Here is a 20,020-nt window from a genome sequence, read left to right on the forward strand (position 1 = left end):
TTTATTATTAAAGTAATATATAATCTTTGCAGAATATTAAGAAAATACAGTAGAGAGAAGAAAATTATAATACTTTTATTCCATGTATTGGCAGAAATGGCAGAAACATCTATTATAACAAGCATGGCAGAAGTATCTATTATAAATATATGTACTAGATAAAGAACATATAATGTCACATATGTATACAAGTGCACGGGGGAGGTGGCTGTCCACAACTGCCCTCTGTCCACAGTCTATGATTCTAATATTTAGTAATGCAAGTTTTGCATACTCTTGCTACTACCCACTTATACAAAATTTCAGTTCTAGCAAATATCCCCAGAATCCTCAGGGAAGAGCTTATGAAATTCCCTTCACCTCTCCTATGGCCCAGGAATTCTCCAGGCATGCTCTCCTGGCACGGCTTCTGTACCCCTGGGAACAGTCATACCCTCTAGGTACCACTGTCTCCTGCTCAGCTGAAGACTGGTTCCCTTGATATGACAAAGCTGCTTTATGTTTAGTTGTAAGAAGAAAATGATACCCTCCACTGACCCCCAGGATTATATGCTTTTAGCAGGTGCCATGGCAGTGCTGCTTGTGTCTTATGGTTTGCAGGACTTTTATTTTATTTTATTTTATTTTTTATTTTTTATTTTTTTTATAGTTTTATTTTATTTTATTTTTATGCAGGACTTTTATGAAGTACTTTTATAACACTTTTCAAAGAGTTATTCTGATCCCAAATGACTCAGATAGGGGTCCAATGGAGACCCAGCTGGAATCACAGAATTTCTCATATCTACCACTAACCAAGCCTTTCCCACTGAATAGAAGTCAGTGAGCCTGACTTCTTGTCTCAGGATGAGTCTCACAAGTACAGGCATACTTTGTTTGTTTGTTTCTTTTTAAATCATATTTTTTTCTTTTATATTCCCACTTTTGGTAATATTGTTGTCTATTTCTACATATGCAATAAATTCCATTACACTGTATTTTTATTTCAAACAGCCAAGTATCTTTTAAAAATTAAAAAACAATAAAAAACAATAAATACAGTAAGAAATATTTACCTGACACTTTGCCTTCCTTTTTGAAGGCATTGTCTAGGTTGACAAATGTGTTTTTATTTTGGTACTTTATATGGCCTTCCTATTGTTTGGTACTTTGCACTAATTTTATGATAAATCAACATAACTATGTATTAATGTTCCTCTGCAAACAATTTGTCTTTTTCTCTAAGGTTGTTTTTAAGATTTCTTGTAGTAATTTGTTTTCAACACTTTGACTATAATGTATCTAGGTATGGGTTTCTTTTGGTTATTTTACTTGGTATCCCTTGAGCTTGCTGCTTGGAGGATTAATATTTATTTCAAAATTTGAAAAACTTTCTGTCACTATTTCTCAAAATTTTCCTTCCCCAGTTTTGCATCTGCTAATTTGCTGAATTCATTTATCAGTTCTAATAGTTTTTTTGTGTGTGGAATCTTTGGTGTTCTTTATATATAGTATCATGTCATTTGCAAATATTGACAGTTTTACTTCTTCCTTTCCAATTTGGATGCCTTTTATTTATTTTTCTTGTCTGATTGCTGTGGCTACGACTTCCGGTACTATTTTGAATAAAAGAGTGAATATGGACATCCTTGTCTTGTTCCTGATCTTAAGGAAAACACTTTTAGCTTTTCACCATTAAGTATGATGTTAGCTGTGAGTTTGTCCAGGCATGCTTTATTTTATTATGCTTTGCAGATATTTCTTTTTCTATAGATTGAAGGTTTGTGCAACCCTGCATCAGGCAAGTTTATTGGTGCTATTTTTTTTCCCAGCAACGTTTGCTCACTTTGTGTCTCTCGGTCACATTCTGGTAATTTTTGCAGTATTTCAAAACTTTTCATTACTATTATATTTGTCACGGTGATCCCAGTGGTCTTTGGAGTTACTATATTAATGGTTTTGGGGTGCCACGGATGTTTAGATAAGCAGTAAAATACCAATTAATGTACATTTCCCCTGCCCTTCATGCTTTGTTTCCTTTGTGATTAAGTTTCTTTTGGCCTAAAACAGTAAATGAAGGGAAAGATAACATTGGAAGATTTGGAATACTATTTTATTAAATAGACAGAAACCTGGTTACAATTTTAAATATTCAGAGTGGTTTGAACACAACTATATAAACACTTGTGGGAAACTCATTCTGTGAGAGAAATCTGAGATGATTGTCAAGCCATTGAAATTTCAAATTAGTTTACTGTTTTTATCATTAATAACATGTGCAGGGCCTCAACTTCCAGATGTGTATAGTTGTAATATTTATTTGGAAGCTGTTGTTTATAAGTGTTGTTTATAACAAATCTTATAGGAAAACTATCTGATTTACTATATAATCTATTTAGCATTCCATGCAATGAAAATAGAAAACAAAAATATTTACCCTAGTAAAAATTACATGAAGATAATTAAATTTAATATAATACTTACATTGAAGAGATGTGCTTGAAGAAAAGCATGTTGAATAAAACATGAAGCTGGTGATGGACATTGTGAAAAGCATGAAGATATCAGGGCATGTTGAGGGCCTTTAAGCTTAGGAGTGGGAGTGATGAAAAGGCATGGTCCTATGCAGCTTTAAATAACTAAGTCTGGTTTGTAAGCAGCCTTTCTAGAACTCAGGAAGTGCTTGTATTTTTACCACTCATTTCTGATTTCAGACTCCTCAGCAACCTTGTGAAGCAGAAACCATATGCAACAGAGAATCAGTTCCAATCAATTATTGTGGATTTCACTCACCTGGTGAAGATGTGCTGCCAAGCAGAAAAAAGTGAAACGTGCTTCCAAGAAGAGGTATCCCTGTTTCCTTGTCTATTCTCTCTGTACTCTTAGCAGTTATTAAAGTTAAAAAAAATCTCTTCTCCATTCCGATTATGAGTGAATTAGGAGAAAATCACTGTCTAGATGGGCTGGTGTAATTGATTATATTTGGTTTTAGGATATGGTAATAGTTATGTTTATTTGAGGAAACTAGGAGTGTTAGACATGAATAGAGATGAATACAAGAGTCATGGCATCAGATGGACTGGACGTGTTTATAACTGGGGGTGGGAGAAAGAAGGATGAATTGAAGACTCTGGTAATTGTAGAGAAATGGTGTCCTTGGAAATATAGAAAAATTTATAAGAAATAGCAGTTTAAGGACCTGTCTGAGCAAATGCTAGTTTTGTTCTAAAAATTTCTGAGGGCACAATCAGGAAGAGTCACCAAAAGTAGTTTGCAGCTTAACTAGGGAACCTAAGGATTTCATTTTCTCAGTAGTTAGAAGATCATTAGAATAGGGTAGGAGAACAGAGAGAGGAAAGAGCAATGGCCAGAAAAGAGTGTCTATCTGCGCATACACACCAAACTAACTACCAGGAGACTGTTTTCTGCAATTTAATTGCATTTGGTTAAGAAATAAATTATTTTTCATAAGATGGTAAAGTTGTGTGACTTAAATTTCAAAGAATATCATGGTGGCATATCATATTCATGTAAAGTCATGCAGCGGACTTGGGATGGACTGCTCTCCCAGGGACATGAGTTGAGGAGCAGAAATTTAGATACAGTAGATAATTGTATGTGAGTAGAGAAATGCAAGTGTGCATTTTTAAAAAAATAAAGCAGCCTTTTTCAGTCAAAACAGGCTGGGGCTGGTTAGGACAGTGGATAAGCTTAGCATGGCCCAGAAAAGTCATTTCACAGGTAACAATTTTCATGAATGCCTTAATTACCTTTGGTGACTCTTTTCTACTTATTCAGCTAAACTGTACATGTATGTTATATTAAAAGTCATATATCTGTAGTCTAGTCAAGGGTAGGCAAACTACACCCCCTCAGGCTAAATTGATTCCACTTCCTGTTTTTGTCAATAAGTTTGGATTGGAACACTGCCATGCCCATTTACTTGGAAAATTATTTATAGCAATACCATGAAGGAATTGACCAATTGGTTCCTGACTTATCCTGTATACCCTAAAAGGTGTCAAGATTAAATGATATATCTTTCCTTACTTACTATCAACTGTAGAAAATCATGCCACATTTATTTACTTTTGTATGTTTGTACTATGATTTCCTAGTATATCCTTCTTTTCTGAGAGTTTCTAATTGTCTTTGTTTTACCATGTTCACAAATAAAGCACCTACTTTAATCACACCATTAAAATATTTCAGCTTCTTAATCACACAGTTTTTATAATAGAATATTCTATCATCTTAAAGCTGTATGTCAAAAAGTCCTCTGACTTAATCTTTCCCTTTGAATCGACTAATTTCTAGGACTAATTCATGGTTGTCCACATGGGGTTTCTTTTCAGTGTAATCCTAGGTAAATTTAATTATTTCTAAAATCCTCTTTGTTTTTTTCTTGGATTCTTTTAAGTTTCGTTGGGCTGCATTCATATGTGTATATGTATGTATGTACTTTTTCAAAATGGGTACATGGAATATAAACTTTCTGGGTTCTTCATTTATAAACATTATTTTATCCAAATATTTTCATAATATTTTGGCTAGTATGTCAGTTGGGTCTAGTCAGTTGTAAATAATAGGATCAAATTCTGGCTAACCTAAGTAAAATTTAGTTTTTGAAAGGATAGTGGTAGCTTCAGGGATCTTTAGGAAGTTTTTGAAAAACAAAAATCTTGAAAAACAGGCTGTACAGTAGACAAGAACAAAAGCAGCTCAGACATCAATGACGTTCTGGTCTTTTACTGCTGGTATATCTATTCATGTTACTATTCTGAGCTCCTTTTTCTGCAGTTTGATATATTGGTTCAGATCATACCAATGGCTTTTTTTCCCCCCTAGAAGTTCATCAATATCTCTTACATTGATAGTGATCTTTCTTTCTTTCTTTCTTTTTTTTCTTTCCTTTCTTTTCTTTTCTTTTCTTTTCTTTTTTTTTTTTTTTTTGTATATTTTTACTGTTACTGCATTGGAATTTTGAAAAAGATGAGAGACAACACATTTTGAAAGGATACTGGCAAATCCTTATGTCCAAAGAGTAGAATGGAAAAAATAATTGAAAAGCTTGTCCCATGGAATATGGAGAAATAGACTGGAAATGTTTTATCCCTAAGTCTTAGGATAAGTGACATGTTAGCCGTCTCCCAACATGTCCAGGATTATGGGATGTCAGAGTGGCTGATTTGGTCTCAGTGCAAGGAAAAGGTTTCCTCTTTCTTTTCTCTGTTACCTCCATTTCATCATGAGTTCATGTTTTGTATTTCAAAATCTTGCTTGGGCCTTACCTCAGGATGTAGAGATATCATTTCTTATTCCATGTAGGACATTATTCATTATAATGCCTTTCTTCTATCTTAGCCTTACCAGAAAATCTTCCCCCACCCCAGCATTGCTTATCGTAACAAATTAGAAATTTACCAAGGAACTATGGAATAAATAAGGTCAGGAACAGCTAACGTGGAGAAACGTGATTTCCTCCACTATTGCTAGGTTCAGAGAAAATGAGTAAGATCAAATATGAGGGTCTGGTGGTTGCTTATGGGAAAATTTCCCATGAAGGTTGATTTAAAAAGTCTGGGTTACCAAACAAGTAAGAATACCTTAAACTCCAGAGGTTTTGTTTTGTTTTTTACAATGAGCCTAAACAGATTCCAGTCTCTCTAGATGATTTAGGTGTGGTACTATTTGAGGGTAGAAAGGAGGACTAAATTAATAGACTTCTAACCATTTTCCACAGCATTGTAGGGGCTCTTAGGAGTGCAAGTCATCTAACCGTCAGAGTGTGTGTCTGTGTGTGTGTGTGTGCGCGCGCGCGGACACGCTTGTGCATATCTTAGCCACGGAGTTCTGAAGGTCCCATTCTCACTTTGTTAAAGATCTCACTTTCATCTATCTATCTGGGCTTCCACAAATGATTTTTATTTGAATAATGACAATACAGGTAAAAATTTGGGAAAACTGTTGGAATTTATATGTATAGAGGTCCACAGCAGTATCTATGATAGAGGTGTAATCTATTTTAGTGTTTGTTCCTCTCGAGACCCTGTACTTGACTCCTTATTGACTAGTCAGGGATTAGCCTAGAGCAGTTTTAACATTCAGTGAGAAGCTGATGTTGTCCATTTTTACCCTGCAGCAAAAGAGTCCCATATTTTTGTGAGGAGGAAGCAAATTTTTATTTATTCCAAGTCTTGGGTCCTAAAAGTTAGAGAGGCATTGCAGTTAATTAAATCCTTAAGCTCACAGACTAGCCCTGTGAGTAATTCTAAGACCTTGAGAAGCAGGCACATTAGAAGGCAACTCAGGCATACAACAGGGACATCTTAAAGATATTCTATTTGGGGATCCTAGCTGTGTAGGTGTTTTTGTTTGTTGGTTTTCCCTCTCTCTCCCTCACAGATGTGCTTATTTGCTTTTTTCCTCAGGAATCCAAACTGATCGAAAAGTGCCAGTCTCTCTTGGGAGGTAAATGATCCCAGCAAACGTCGACATAGAATCTTTGCTGAGACGTGCATTTTATTTCTTATGTCTACTACGCAAAATAAAATAAGAATCAACAAAATAATATTTCAACTACTCACAATATTACTCAAGAACACTAGCCAGTCTACACTAAATCTTTCCTTTCCTACTCAGCAGAGAAATCTACTATTGTTACCCTCATAAAACCCACTTTCATTCTCTCGTCCTTCCTAAGCTTCCTGCTTCCTAGAAACAGCAAAATGAAATATGAAATCAAGGAACCTTTGTGATGCCTCAGATAGATGTAATGGGCTGCCCCATGAACTGGGAACTGGCTATGGGATTTTCAGAGAGAAAAAGACCCCAAGTGCCACTGGAGTTTCTATCTACACCTCTTAAAAGTGATTATTGATGAATTGAATGAAATATGCTTTATAATAAAGTTACCTTCATAACTGTTTTGCCTTTCATCTTTACCCTGTGTATGGGATACTGACATTAGAACCGAGCATTCCTAATATGTTTCTATTAATATGAGTCTCCACTGATTTCTTTTTTTTTTATAGTTTTATTTTATTTTATTTTATTTTATTTTTACATCCCTCACACCGTGAACCCCCCTCCCCCCATCCACCACCACCCCGACCTCACACCGAGCCATCACATTATACACAGAAAATTATAGTTGGCATTCATTAATGTCCATCCTCTGGTGTACAATGCCATGACCAGGCATCCACAGCATCCCTGAGGTGGTCTCCCAAACAGGACACATGTCCATCGGACACCCAACAAAATCCCCAAACACTATTGAATAAGTTCCCCAAAGTAATTCTCAAAAAACCCTGAGGCCATCCTGTGGTCACCAGCCGCCCCCCACTCCCTTCACCCTTCCCCCCATCCCCAACCCCTTCCCCCCCGCCCATCTAACAACTCTCGGTTTTTTGTGTCCCCAAAACTGTTTCTGATTAGTTCATACACATGTTCTTTTCTTTAGATTCCGCATATAAGTGAGATCATATGGTACTTGTCTTTCTCTTTCTGACTTATTTCACTTAACATAATGTTCTCTAGATCCATCCATGTTGTTGCAAATGATAAGATTTCTTTTTTCTTTATGGCTGCGTAGTACTCCATTGTATAAATGTACCACTCCACTGATGATTTCTAATAGTAGTCTTTTGTCGCGTCCCGCGCAACAAGGGCAGTGAGGGTGCAAGAAGGGGCGGCTTGGGTTAAGTTTTTAAGAAAGAAACAAACAGAGACTTAATGTAGTTAAATCTCTCAGAAGGCCAGGGGTCTCTCAGTCTCAGAGGACTGGAGCCCAAAATAAAGCTGACTGGAGGCTTTTATTGATAAGTATGTAAGGGAGTAGCAGTGTTTTTGGCACGGTCTGTGAGACTCACTTATCACGTTATAGAAACATCCCAAACCAATTATGTTGATCTTCAAACAGCCGAAGCACAAGGTCCCATGATGTCTTACCTAAGGTATGTACCTTCTCAGGGTCAAGTCTCTCATATTGTAACAGCTCCGTTGAGATAAGTGGAGAGAATTGATCTTTATTGTCCTCATGACTTCTCTCACAAACAGGTACAGGGGAAAAGCCAAAGCCAGCAACAGCTTTTCCCAGGCAGGGGAAAGGGAGGCAAGGCCTTTTCCCATACAAATCTGAGGCAGCTCATTGGGGGTCCCCACAGGGCTCCGCCTGGCTTAGGTTGTATCTCCCATGAGATCTCTTACCCGTCTTTGGCTGCAAACCATCTTTTGGGGACCAGACAGAGAGACATAAGGTGTAAACACAAGGATGGAACAGAGTCCCAGAAAGGCACAGTCTTACAGACTCTTCTTTCCTTAAGGAAAGACACGGGGGACAGTTGGCTAGGCTGTTGTGCAACGACAGTCTTTTCCCTGGAAATCCTGGCATAGATGATATAAAATCTTATTTGGATTTATTTTTACTTTTCCAGATGTTTGGGGGGTAATAAAAAATAATCAGTACTAGTTTAGTGCTTCCTAAGTAAGTGAATTATCTTGATTAGAGAAAAAATTTAATTCTCACTATAGTGCTCTTTACTTGATTTTAAACAGTGTTCCTCATTCCAGTGATTTCAACGTGTTCCTATACATTAGCAAGTTAAATCCAATAAACAGATGTTAAGTACGTATTGCATTCAATACACTGTGCTAGATGCTGCAGGGAGGCATATGAATACGTTTAAGACCAGAGCACTCAAGAATTCATACAAGATATAAACACATAAGGAAGTATAATAAAGGGTACATTTCAAATGTCCAGGGTCACGAGCAGAGCTAACTGATAATGTAATGCATAGGAGTTTGATATCACACAGTGTCACAAAGACCAGGAAAGATCATGGAAGAAGTGACCCTGGTCACGGACTAGACAATGAGCATGGTTTCAACAGAGAGATGTGGTGAAGTGTGAGGTGTTTCACAGAATAATGAGTGAGCCAGTTTGGCTAGTTTTAAGACAAGAATTAAGTAGTCGTGGGCAGAAGACATAGTGGAAGATAGGGCTACAATAATGGGTGGGGACATATTGTAGTTTAATTATAACAGTTAATATTTCTCACTCCTGTGCAAACTGCCAGCCCTGTATTATCATACTGTGTTATTACATGTATTAATATTAGTCCTATAACTTCTACAAATCCCATGAGGTAGATACTATTACTCCCATTTTACAAATAGGGATAACATAAGAATGCTAGATTGAGGGAGTAAGATTTAGGGTGAGGTCATATTATGATGTTTAAAAGTGTGGATTCTGGAGCCATAGGTTCAAATCCTATCTACTTCTTCTACTAAAGACTTTAACAAATCTCCTACCATCTTCATGGCTTACTTTCATCATCTTCAAAACTGGGTTGAAAGAATAATTTCCTTACGGTACTATAATGAACATTAAATGATTTGATACATGTAAAGCGCTTAAAATCGTGGTTGGCAAATGGTAAATGCTATTAGTTTGAACAATATGAAATTGCTGCTTTTTAGATCAAATATCAACAATTTAAAATGTCTCAATCTATTAGGTTTTAGCTATTATTATTAATTTAGAAGACAAATTGATGCCACTGAAGAGTTTTGTCCTGTCTAATTGCATCATATTCCTTTGTTTCGTTCATATGTGGATATGCCAACACAGTAGTTACATCTGCCATCTTTTCCACATCATCAACTGCCTTGCAATTGGACTTCTTTCCCCTTCAGTCCCTGAAACCAATCTGAACAGCCCTAAATAAAATTCCATAGTAACACTGTCTAACTGAATATTTCATACAGCCAAGAGATAATAAAATGTACCATCATATTAGGGAAAACCATATAGAACAGATTCTGTACATATTTCTTCAGATGCTAGATCAGATTTGTGAAAAAGGAGGCACATATGCAGGCAATTTTACAAGAGTGTTTGAGATACTTCATTTGCTCTGTCTTTTATTCACTCATTCACTAATTCATTCAGTTCTTTATTCAACTGATATTTATGGAGCACATCCTATACATAAGACACAACAATTAGGTACAGCAAAGTATACTAAGATAGTGACAGGTCCATACTAAGATGTGACAGGTCCTCTACCATTAATAAATATAACATTATCTGGAATTGAATTTGAACTACTATCTAACTGGTGGTGAAATATTTGGACCATCTAAAACAAGGATAAATTGTTTTGCGGCAGAAGTTTATAGTCTTCTATTATACAAAGATGACTCTGAAGTGAACAGATTTTTGTCTCAGAAATTGGATTAGTTATCTATTGTGGAGGAAATAATCCTAAACGTTAGGGTACTACAACACACATTTCTTATCTTACATAATTTTTGAGGATCAGGAATCTGGAATGGTTTAGCTGGGTTTTCTGGCTCAGGGTTTCTCATGAAGTTGTAGTTAAGTTATTAGACAGGGCTGTAATCATCCGAAGGCTTGACTAGAGCTAGCACATAGCCCACTCAAATAGCTGTGGATAGGAGGCTTCAATTCCTTGCTGGCTTTTGGCAAAAGGTCTCTTCCATTCTCATCATGTAGACCTTTCCCCAGGGCTGCTCTGAACGTGGCAGTTGGCTTCCCCCAGGGTCAGTGATCTTTGAGAGTGAGCAAGGAGGACGCCACAGTGACTTTTATGACCTAGTCTCCAAAGTTGCACACTGCCCTGTTTTGCTTTCCTCTATTCATTAGAATTTAGTCACTGAGTCCAATCCACTTGCAAGATAAGGAGAATTAGGCTATACCTCTTGAAAGAAGAAGTATGAAAGACTTTATAGATAAATTTAAAACTACCACAGAAGTGATGTTAATGTCTCACTTAAATACTTTTTTGCATGTAGTAGAACTCTGTATTTGCATGACTTGCTACTTTTTGTTGGTAACTTTTTAATAATAACTTTTCTATTTCCTGATTTAAAAAAGTAACACATGTTTATTAGAGAATATTTAATAAGCATAGAAAAAAGGTGAATTACCTATAATTCTACAATCCAGACACAACCACATTTAACATGTTGTTTTTAGTTTGTGAGTTGTGTTTACAAATATTAGTATTTACACACATATAAACACATATTTTTAGGGATAGTAAATATTTGGGAATATTTGTGTGTATATTCTTATTTAGATACACAAGGAGAATTTACTCCTATGATTAAAATTTATTTGGAAACAATTCTAATAGCTGCATAACATTCTATGGATAAATGCTTCTTTCCTGTAATCTTTCTATTTTTGAAAATGTAGGCAATTTACTTCCTTTTATCACAATAAGGAGGGATATAATAAGTATCTTTGCATAACGTCTTTGTATGTCTGATTATTTCAATATAAGATTCTAAAAGTAGAATTATAGGATGAATTTATTGTTCAGTTGTTTTCAAGAAAAATTGTATACACGTGCATTTCTACTAGTAGTTTGAAAGCCCATCTCATTGTATCTGTTGAGTAATATTATCATTTCTTAATCTTTATAAATTAATAGACCAAAAGTATATTTCACTTTACTTTGTGTTTTGTTGACATGTCAGTTATTTTATTGCCTCTACACTCCAAATTCATTCTTCGCTGTCAGCTCTGTGAAATGGATATGGACCCTTTAAGTGTTTGCTTTGCAGCTTGTATGTCATGCTTTGTCATTAAAGGGAACTAGAGAAACATTGCAGGAGAAAGTTGGTCTTTCCTGATTCCTAAGGGCTGGCTGGTCTGCCTCCTGGGAAGCTGACTTTATTTTTCTCCACTGTTCTGCACAGTGTGATTTCTGCAGTTGCTTGTAGGGTGCAGCTTTCTTTAGCCTTTATTTTCCCAACTCCTTTTCCAGTTTTTGATTTGGTTTGTGGTGGCGCTGCCTGGAAACCTAGTGCAGGCCTGTACCCTAGCTTAAATCATTGTTCTCTGTATCTTCTCCTCAACTAGGTGCATGTTCTCAGAGAGGGCCCTGTGGGGCTGGCCATCTAGTGAGCCACATGGCCGACCTTTGTCTCATGAAGCCTTGAAGATGCCACAGCCCAAGTCATATACAAAGTTGTACTAGGTTTTTTCAAAGGAGGCCCCTGCAACTCCCAGTTCTAGCAGCACTTGCAACAGTACCCCTGACTCTATCTTTGTGCCCACCCTTCAGCCTTGGCTTGACTGCTCCCCCAAACTGTTTCCTGGGGACCTCCAGACATAGACCCTATATAATCTGAGCCTTGCAACTGCAGTGAAGCCTCTCTGCACAAGTCTCTTTGCACACCTGCCCATCTGCCCAGGTTGGTCTGCACACCGGAGGATTGTTTTTGCTTGCCCTATGACTGTGGCTCTGCTCTGGCCTGGGCAACCCGTGAACTTCTCTATCCAGTGGCCCTCAACCACACCTTCTCTAGTGAATTCTGAACCCCTCATTCCAAGCTTTTCCTTTTTTGGAGCACGCTCCCTCAGCCTTAGGCTACCATTTAGAGTCCTCTTTCGACCTTTTATGAGTAGCTACTCTCCTATCACAACTTAATAATTCTTTATACTAAACACCCCGTTTAAATTACTGTATAGTTTTTGTCTCTTGATTGGACACAGACTAATAGAGTTAATCACTGTAAAGATATAACTTTTGTCACATACTTAGTAGCCATTGGCATTTCTTCTTCTTTGATTTTATTTTGCATGCCATTTGCCTTCCCCCCACCCCCATTCAACACTTGGTATTTTTCTAATGTATTTTGTAGACTTTCAATATATTCAACATAAATCTTTTGTCATGTTTATGGCAGGTACTTGCTGCTAAGTTAAATTTTTTTATAAATTCAGTGAATTTTAACTATTACATTTGCCTTATTTTAGTGAGATGAAAGTATTTTCTTATTAATACATAAATGAAAGGATAATGATCAAACCTCTGTTTTACTCAGTAAAAAAGATTTTCTAGGACTGAAAAGATCACAGCACATTTTTTCTTTCATCCAGTTTAGCTTTTGGTGACACTAAGAAGTAATACCTTTTTTATAAAAAGTTTCATATTTTGATAATTAATCTTCTAACTGGGCTTTGTACATACAACATTATCCCATATAGTACATGTAATGTAATCCAACAATTTAATACAATGCTTATGAGAAATGCAAATGGAAGTAGTTTAGAGAATGGAAGAAAGCTGCATACAATGCCATTTTGATAAAGAGTTCATAAATAAAATCATAGATGGTACTTGTGGCACGTTCAGTGCTTTTTTTTTTTTTCTTTCAGATTGGCTTAGCAGACTTGTAAGTATCTTGAGCATTACGTTATGGAATGAGATGCCTTGGAGAAAAAAGTCAACACTCTGGATTCCCTATCTAGCTTCAGCTACTAAAGTTTTGTTTTATCCTTTGTATTTATTCAGTAACAATGGTTATTAAGGGCTAAGTCTTGTTCTAGCAGATTAAATATACTAAGTCTGTGTGGTATATTTGTTTGGAAAAATAAACTAGTTCAACTGACCTAAAAGAAAAAAGCTTAAACATAGTTTTGGAAGTTATCATAGAATAGAGCAAACGAAAGGCTCAGGTTGAGAAAATTATATTTTGGATTTCTTAACAGTGTCCATAATCTTTTCCTTCCCAAAGGACAGATAGCTCCTAAGTTACAGATAGCCAAAAGTCACCTACCCACAAAAAGCCAGCCCTAGATTTTATGAAAATGTTAGAGTTTTCAAAGAGCTGTAAAACACTGTCACCATTAGATTCCTTGGAGGCGGTAAGAATACGCTCCTGTTTTATTTCGAGAGTTGGCAGCTTTTAGTTCTGAATTATTTTCGAGAGTTGTTTGATGATATTCAAGTTCTCTTGACAGTTCAAGAGAACTGCATAATATCTGAAGATGCTATTTAAATTCAAGTCCATTGAGTGTTCCACTATAAAAACTATTTGGAATACACAGTATCCAAGTTTATTTCAGTTACTGAAACTAAATTCAAGCTCATTTCAGTCCAATTGTGAACCCTAGTTTACCTCATCATCTCAGAGACAAGCTTTTTCGACATTCAATTTTCTACAGATTAAAGTTCATATGTAGTTATACGGATGCAATACAGAATGTGTGCATTCATCAAGTAGTAACACCTCTAATTTTGTTGAAGTGTTTTAGCAATAGTGCCCTATGCTACTAAACTGTCGTCTCTGTTTTTAGTACCTGTTTACTTTGGAGACATTGCAGTATAATAGCCTTTTCTGTACTGAATCTGAAAATGAAAAGGAGAAAAAGAGTATTAAAAATTGGACACATTTTGTGCATTACACTTATTAAAGGACTGAGCACCCAGTTTGCTTGCTCTTGACTTACTTTGTTATTATTCTTTGAATCTCTCTTCTCTCTTCTTCATTTAATTTTTCAAGGATGGATTCCAGGAAAGAAAAATGAAAGTTAATGTACTGAGCCACCTGAAAAACACACACACATACACACACAAACACAAAAGAAAGCAGAAAATTTATGTAAGAGGGTCTGAGTCAGGGGTAAGCAAAGAAAGATTCAGGATGATAGTATCCATACATCACTGCTAATTTCTTCTGTATCTTTATCCATGAGGAAAATGCGAGCATTCTTTTTGGATGGTCCCTGTAGGAGCCTGTGCAGTAGTGGAATGTCTGTCTTCTTTAGCCGTCTCTGCTCTGCAAATGAAACCAAGAACCAACTACATCAGGAGTCCATATTAAAGAAACAGAAGAAAGATAATTTATCCACTCATTTTCTTTCTTTAGCTTGCTTTGAAAAAAGAACATGCAATAGGAGGCACTCACTCAAAAGAGTTAAGTTAAAATTAAAATCTTTAAATAAGCTAAAAGTAGATTTCTTTCCATTTTAAAAAGATTTTTATTAAAATATAGCTAATATACAACATTATATTAGCTTCAGATGTACACCATAGTTACTCAACATTTATATACCCAAAGAAGTGAGCACCATAAGTCCAGCAACCATCTGACACCCTACCACACTACCAAATTATTATTGACTATATTCCCTATGCTGTACATTACATCCCTGTGACATCTGTTTTATACCTGGAAATTTGGACCTCTTATTCACCTTCACTTTCCTCCTGCCCTTATTAAATTTTTCAATTACAGTTGACATTCAGAATTATTAGATCTTAATTTCAGGTGTACAGCATAATGGTTAGACATTTATATAATTTAAAAAGTTATCACCCTGCCTTTTCCCACCAGGCATTATACATAGTTATTACCATGTTATTTACTATATTCCATATTCTGTACTTTACATTCCCATGACTATTTTGTAGCTATCAATTTGTACTTACTCCCTTCACTTTTTTCACCCTGATAAATCTAGTACCCACCTGACACCACACATAGTTATTACTATATTATTGACTATAACCCTTAGGCTACACTCTACATCCCTGTGACTACTTTGTAACAACCAACTTGTGCTTGTTAATCCCTTCCCCTTTTTCACTCACTTCCCCAATCCCCTTCCCATCTGGCAACCATCAAAATATTCTCTGTATCGATGAGTTTGTTTCTGTTTTGTTTGTTTGTTTATTTTGTTCTTTAGAGTCCACACACAGCAAAATAAAATTGCATCTGTCTTTCTCTGTCTGACATACTCTCAACACAGTACCCTCCAGGTCCATCCATGCCACCGCACATGGCAAGAGTCCATTTCCTTCTATGGTCGAGCAATATTTCATTGTATATAGGTACCACCTCCTCTTTTATCCGTTCTTCCATCGACAGATACCCAGGCTGCTTCCACATCGTGGCCATTGTAAATAGTGCTGCAATGAGCATATGGATACACACGTCCCCATGAAGTAGTGCTTTGGGTTTCTTCTGATAAATACTGGTACCCAGAAATGGGAAATACTGGGTCCTTTGGATTTTGTTACAGTCTTTGTTTTAAAGTCTATTTTGGGGGGTATAAGTATTGCTTCCCCAACGTTTTTGTTTGTTTGTTTCCATTTTCATAAAATATCTTTCTCTATCCCTTAAATTTCAGTCTATGTGTGTCTTTCAATTTGAAGTGAGTCTTTTGTAGGCAGCAGATGTAAGGGTTTTGGTTTCTTATCCATTCAGCCATCCTATGACTTTTGATTGGACATTTAATCCATTTACATTGAAAGTGATTATTGATAGACATGTAGTTATTGCCCCTTTTATTATTCATATTTTTGATCTTTATTTTTTTTTTAATTTTAAAAAAGTCCCTCTACCATTCCTTTGAATACTGGTTTGGTGGGGATGAACTCCTTTAGCTTTTTTTTTTTTTTTTGTCTGGGAATCTCTTTCTTTGTCTGTCAATTTTCAATAATAGCCTTGCTGGGTAGAGTACTCTCGGTTGTAGATCCTAGCTTTTCATCACTTTGAATGTTTTTATGCCAATCCCTTCTGGCCTGCAAAGCTTCTGTTGAGAAATCAGCTGACAATCTTATGGAAAGTTACTAGTTGCTTTTCTCTTGTTGCTTTTAGATTCTCTTTTTGTCTTTAACTTTTGCCATTTTAATTATAATGTGTCTTGGGGTGGGCCTGTTTGGGTTCATCTTGTTTGGGACTCTCTGCACTTCCTGGGCTTGTATGTCTATTTCCTTTTCCAGGTTAGGAATGTTTTCAGTCATTATTTCTTCAAGTAGGTTCTCAATCCCTTGCTTTCTCTGTTCCCCTTCTGGTACCTCTATCATGCAAATGTTGTTACACTTGATATTGTCCCAGAGGGCTCTTAAACTATTCTCATTTTTTTTTTAAATTCTTTTTTCTTTGTGCTATTCTGATTGGGTGTTTTCTGCTATCTTGTCTTCTAAATTGCTGATTCTATCCTTTGGTTCATCTAGTCTGCTGTTGATTCCTTTCAGTGCATTCTTCATTCAGTTATTGTATTCTTCACTCTGTTTGGTTCTTTTCTATGGTTTTTATTTCCTTTTTTATGCTTGCTATCTCTTTGTTGAAGTTCTCATTAAGTTCCTTGAACATCCTTATAATGATTGTTTTGAACTCTGTATCTGGTAGTTTGCTTGCCTCCATTTCATTCAGTTCTTTTTCTGGAGTTTTCTCCTGTTCTTTCATTTTGGATGTATTTCTTTTTTCCCACTCATTTTGGCAACCTCTCTGTTTTTATGTATTAGGTAGATCTGTTACATCTCCCAGTCTTTGTCAGGTGGTTTTATGTAGTAGGTGCCCTGTGGGGCCCTGGCACAGTCTCTCTGGTCACTTGCTCCAAGTGCTCTAGGAGTGTCTCTTGTGTGGGCTGTGTGTGCCCTCCTGTTATAGTTGAGCCTTGATTGCTATGGGCATGTTGTGGGGGGGAGGGGGTGGAATGACCTTCAGGCTGATTGGCTGTGTGGTTTGACCACACCCCCAGCTTACAGGCAATTGTTCTGGAGGCTTACCCCACTGAGTGGCATTCAGCCCAGCAGGCTGTGGTCCCTGGTGAGACCACCATTTGGATGTGATGCTTGTCAGGATAATTGGACTGTGCTTTGCTGTAGTCTGAAGCCAACCTCCGTTTATACTGGTTCTGATGCTTCTTATGAGGGGCTCCAGGTCACCACTACCTGTGACTGGCCAGGAACTGGTAGAAGCTACAAAGCAACCTATAGTTTTTCACTGCCTGCCAGCCTGGAGGCACATGGGAAAGGCCATGCTGTGAACTGAGGATGTCTGTCACCAGTACCGGGGCTGAGGCAGCTTCACAAAATGCCAGTGTGTGGGACAGAGACAGGAGTGCAGTTTCCAGGCTCTCGGCCTCACGTGGAAAGGTGCTCACTCCGTAGTAAATGGCCATCAACTGTGATTGATGGCCATCAGCTGTGGCTAGTTGGCCATCAGCCAGTGAACCATTGGCCACTAATATAACAGCTGTGGCTACGCTAGCAAAAAATGGGGGCTAGCAAGAAGATAGTGGCTGAGCTGGCAAGTGCGGATTGCAGTTAGGATGGCGGGTTGCGGACACTGTGGATCCAGCTTCCAGTGAGACTATAATGCCGCCAGCGAGAATATAGTAGTATGACTCCTCTATCTATAGCTCCGTGGGTGTTCCTTTTTGGCCTCACCCTGTCCTGCATTCTTATGTGGGGACAGAGACCCCAGGAGAGACCCCACCTGCCACGCCGCATGACAGCCAGGATCTCCGAGGTCTGCTGCCACCTGCTGGCTCTCTTAAGGTTCAGCCACTTATAAAGTCTTGTGCAATATACGAGTTGGGTGAGGCAGGATCTCACAGAGTCAGTAGAGTGGGAAGAGTGTGGTCACCAGGTTAATGTAGACTCTGGTTTGGTTTCAGTGCTGAGCCTGGAGCTTCTCAGCAAAAGTCTCAGAGCACACTGAGGCCAGTCACTGCCTGCCTGGGACCCGTGGACTCTGATAGTTTTCCAAGAAAGAGTGCAATGTGGGTGGGGCTGGCTGCTCTTGGAGAACGTGCCTCTGGTGTTGGGTGAGTTGGGTACGGCAGGGTCCCAGTGAGTCAGCAAATGGAGTGAGTGAAGCTTACCGGGCCAATCAAATTCAGATTTGGCCTGTGGGGGCGGACTCAAAACAGGAAAGATGGCGTCTGCCTGACAGCGGCCCAGGAGAAGGACCCCACACAGGGAAAATGCTGACTTTCCTCCAGACCTTGCTACAAAGCCACATACCTCAGTCTGTGCACCATATGTCTCCAACACTCTCAGGTTTCTGTCCCTCCACTGGAATCCAAGGTGAGTACCTGCGAAGGAGTGCATTTGTGCACAGGCACCCAGAAGGTCAGAATCCTCAGTTTTCATAGCTAAATGTTGTGGGGGCTCCTCTTTCCGGTAGCAGGGGAGACTGGCTGGGGAGACTGGTGTGCAGCTGGGATCTCTAGCTCCTTTGGAGGGAACCTCCATGGCAAAGATATCCCTCCTGGTTCTCAATCACCACACGGAGGTTTGGGACTAGCTGTTTCGTGTCTCTGTCCCTTCTACCAGTCTCAACGTGGCTTCTTTTTACATCGTTATTTATAAAACTTCTGTTCGGCTAGGCTTCAGATGATTTTCCAGATTCATTGTTCTATAATTTAGTTGTTTTATAATTTTAATGTGTTCATGGAAGGAAGCAGGCACGGTGTTTATCTAGTCCACCATCTTGGATCTCCTCTCCTATTCTTCTACCATTTCTGAAGCAATAGGGAATCCTCATAATTTAGCTCCTCTCATTACCCCACAAGAATCCTCTTTTGACCTCTACATCTATGTTAACTTATTTTTGCATCTTTAGTTTGTTCCATTCTTGATATTATACAGCAAGGTTTTTTGTTTCACTATTTTGTTTCATAATCACAGATAATTATTAGAAATACATATTCCTAGACTGTCCCCAGATCTGGAAGGGCTTGGGAATTTGTATTTTAAATGAACTCTCTAGGTGATTCTGAAATACACTACAATTTGAGATACATGATTATAGATCATGGGCTTAGTAGATATAAGTTGTTAAAATGCACCTATTTTCCACGTTACTACCCAGGCAGGTACTATATGTTGCATTCTTTTCTGTTTATGGTCCCTAAAATGTCCTAATTATGATTATGATTATCTTCAGTTTTTGCTTTTATGTCTGAATTTTGATACAAAATATAAAAGAAACCATAATTTTCACAGGTAAAATTTTAAAGAATTGCATTTTAGATTGAAGACAGACTTTTTGTGATTATGAAAAATAACACATGCTATTGGGGAGGGGAAATGGTATGATATCTGTCAAAGGGTTCAAATTTTCAGTAATTAGAAAAATAAGTTCTGAGGATTTAATGTATCACATGGTGACTATAATTAATAATATAGTATTGCACACTTGAAAGTTACTGAGAGTAAATCTTAAGCATTCTTACCACAAGAAAAAAAGAGGTTACCTATGTGAAGTGATGGATGTGTTTCTTATCTTTATCTTGGTAATCATTCCACAATGTATATATGCATTAAGTCATCATGTTGTACACTTTAATTATATACAATTATATTTGCATATGTATAATACAATAATTATATATGTATATACACAATATATAAAATTATTCCCAATTATTCCTCAATAAGGTTAACACACACACACACACAAACACACACATGCA

General features: G+C 37.4%; 2 protein-coding genes across 12 annotated transcripts in view; one reads left to right on the plus strand and one right to left on the minus strand.

The window, feature by feature from the left end:
- The window catches only part of LOC308496881 (alpha-fetoprotein-like), a gene marked incomplete at both ends in the record, with an annotated part of 35,687 nt that extends 29,229 nt beyond the window's left edge, over nt 1-6,458 (plus strand). The window contains 2 exons of the mRNA XM_081046665.1: nt 2,694-2,826; nt 6,411-6,458. Of these exons, the coding sequence (XP_080902791.1) occupies nt 2,694-2,826; nt 6,411-6,458 (181 nt within the window). The remainder of the gene's footprint in view (nt 1-2,693; nt 2,827-6,410) is intronic.
- A 1,926-nt stretch (nt 6,459-8,384) lies between these two features.
- RASSF6 (Ras association domain family member 6) overlaps nt 8,385-20,020 on the minus strand; it is a 60,738-nt gene continuing 49,102 nt past the window's right edge. For 8 of the 11 annotated variants that reach the window (XM_081046304.1, XM_081046296.1, XM_081046305.1 and 5 more), the window contains 3 exons: nt 14,468-14,586; nt 14,258-14,355; nt 10,904-14,156 (listed from right to left, as the gene is read on the minus strand). In XM_081046304.1, coding sequence (XP_080902430.1) covers nt 14,081-14,156; nt 14,258-14,355; nt 14,468-14,586 — 293 coding nt within the window. In that variant the 3' untranslated portion in view covers nt 10,904-14,080. Of the gene's footprint in view, nt 10,564-10,903; nt 14,157-14,257; nt 14,356-14,467; nt 14,587-20,020 lie in introns of those variants that run through there. The other 3 variants (XM_081046295.1, XM_081046298.1, XM_081046299.1) reach the window with 1 other exon arrangement.

This window comes from Rhinolophus hipposideros (genome assembly GCF_964194185.1).
Source record: "Rhinolophus hipposideros genome assembly, chromosome: 1".
Classification (NCBI taxonomy): domain Eukaryota; kingdom Metazoa; phylum Chordata; class Mammalia; order Chiroptera; family Rhinolophidae; genus Rhinolophus; species Rhinolophus hipposideros.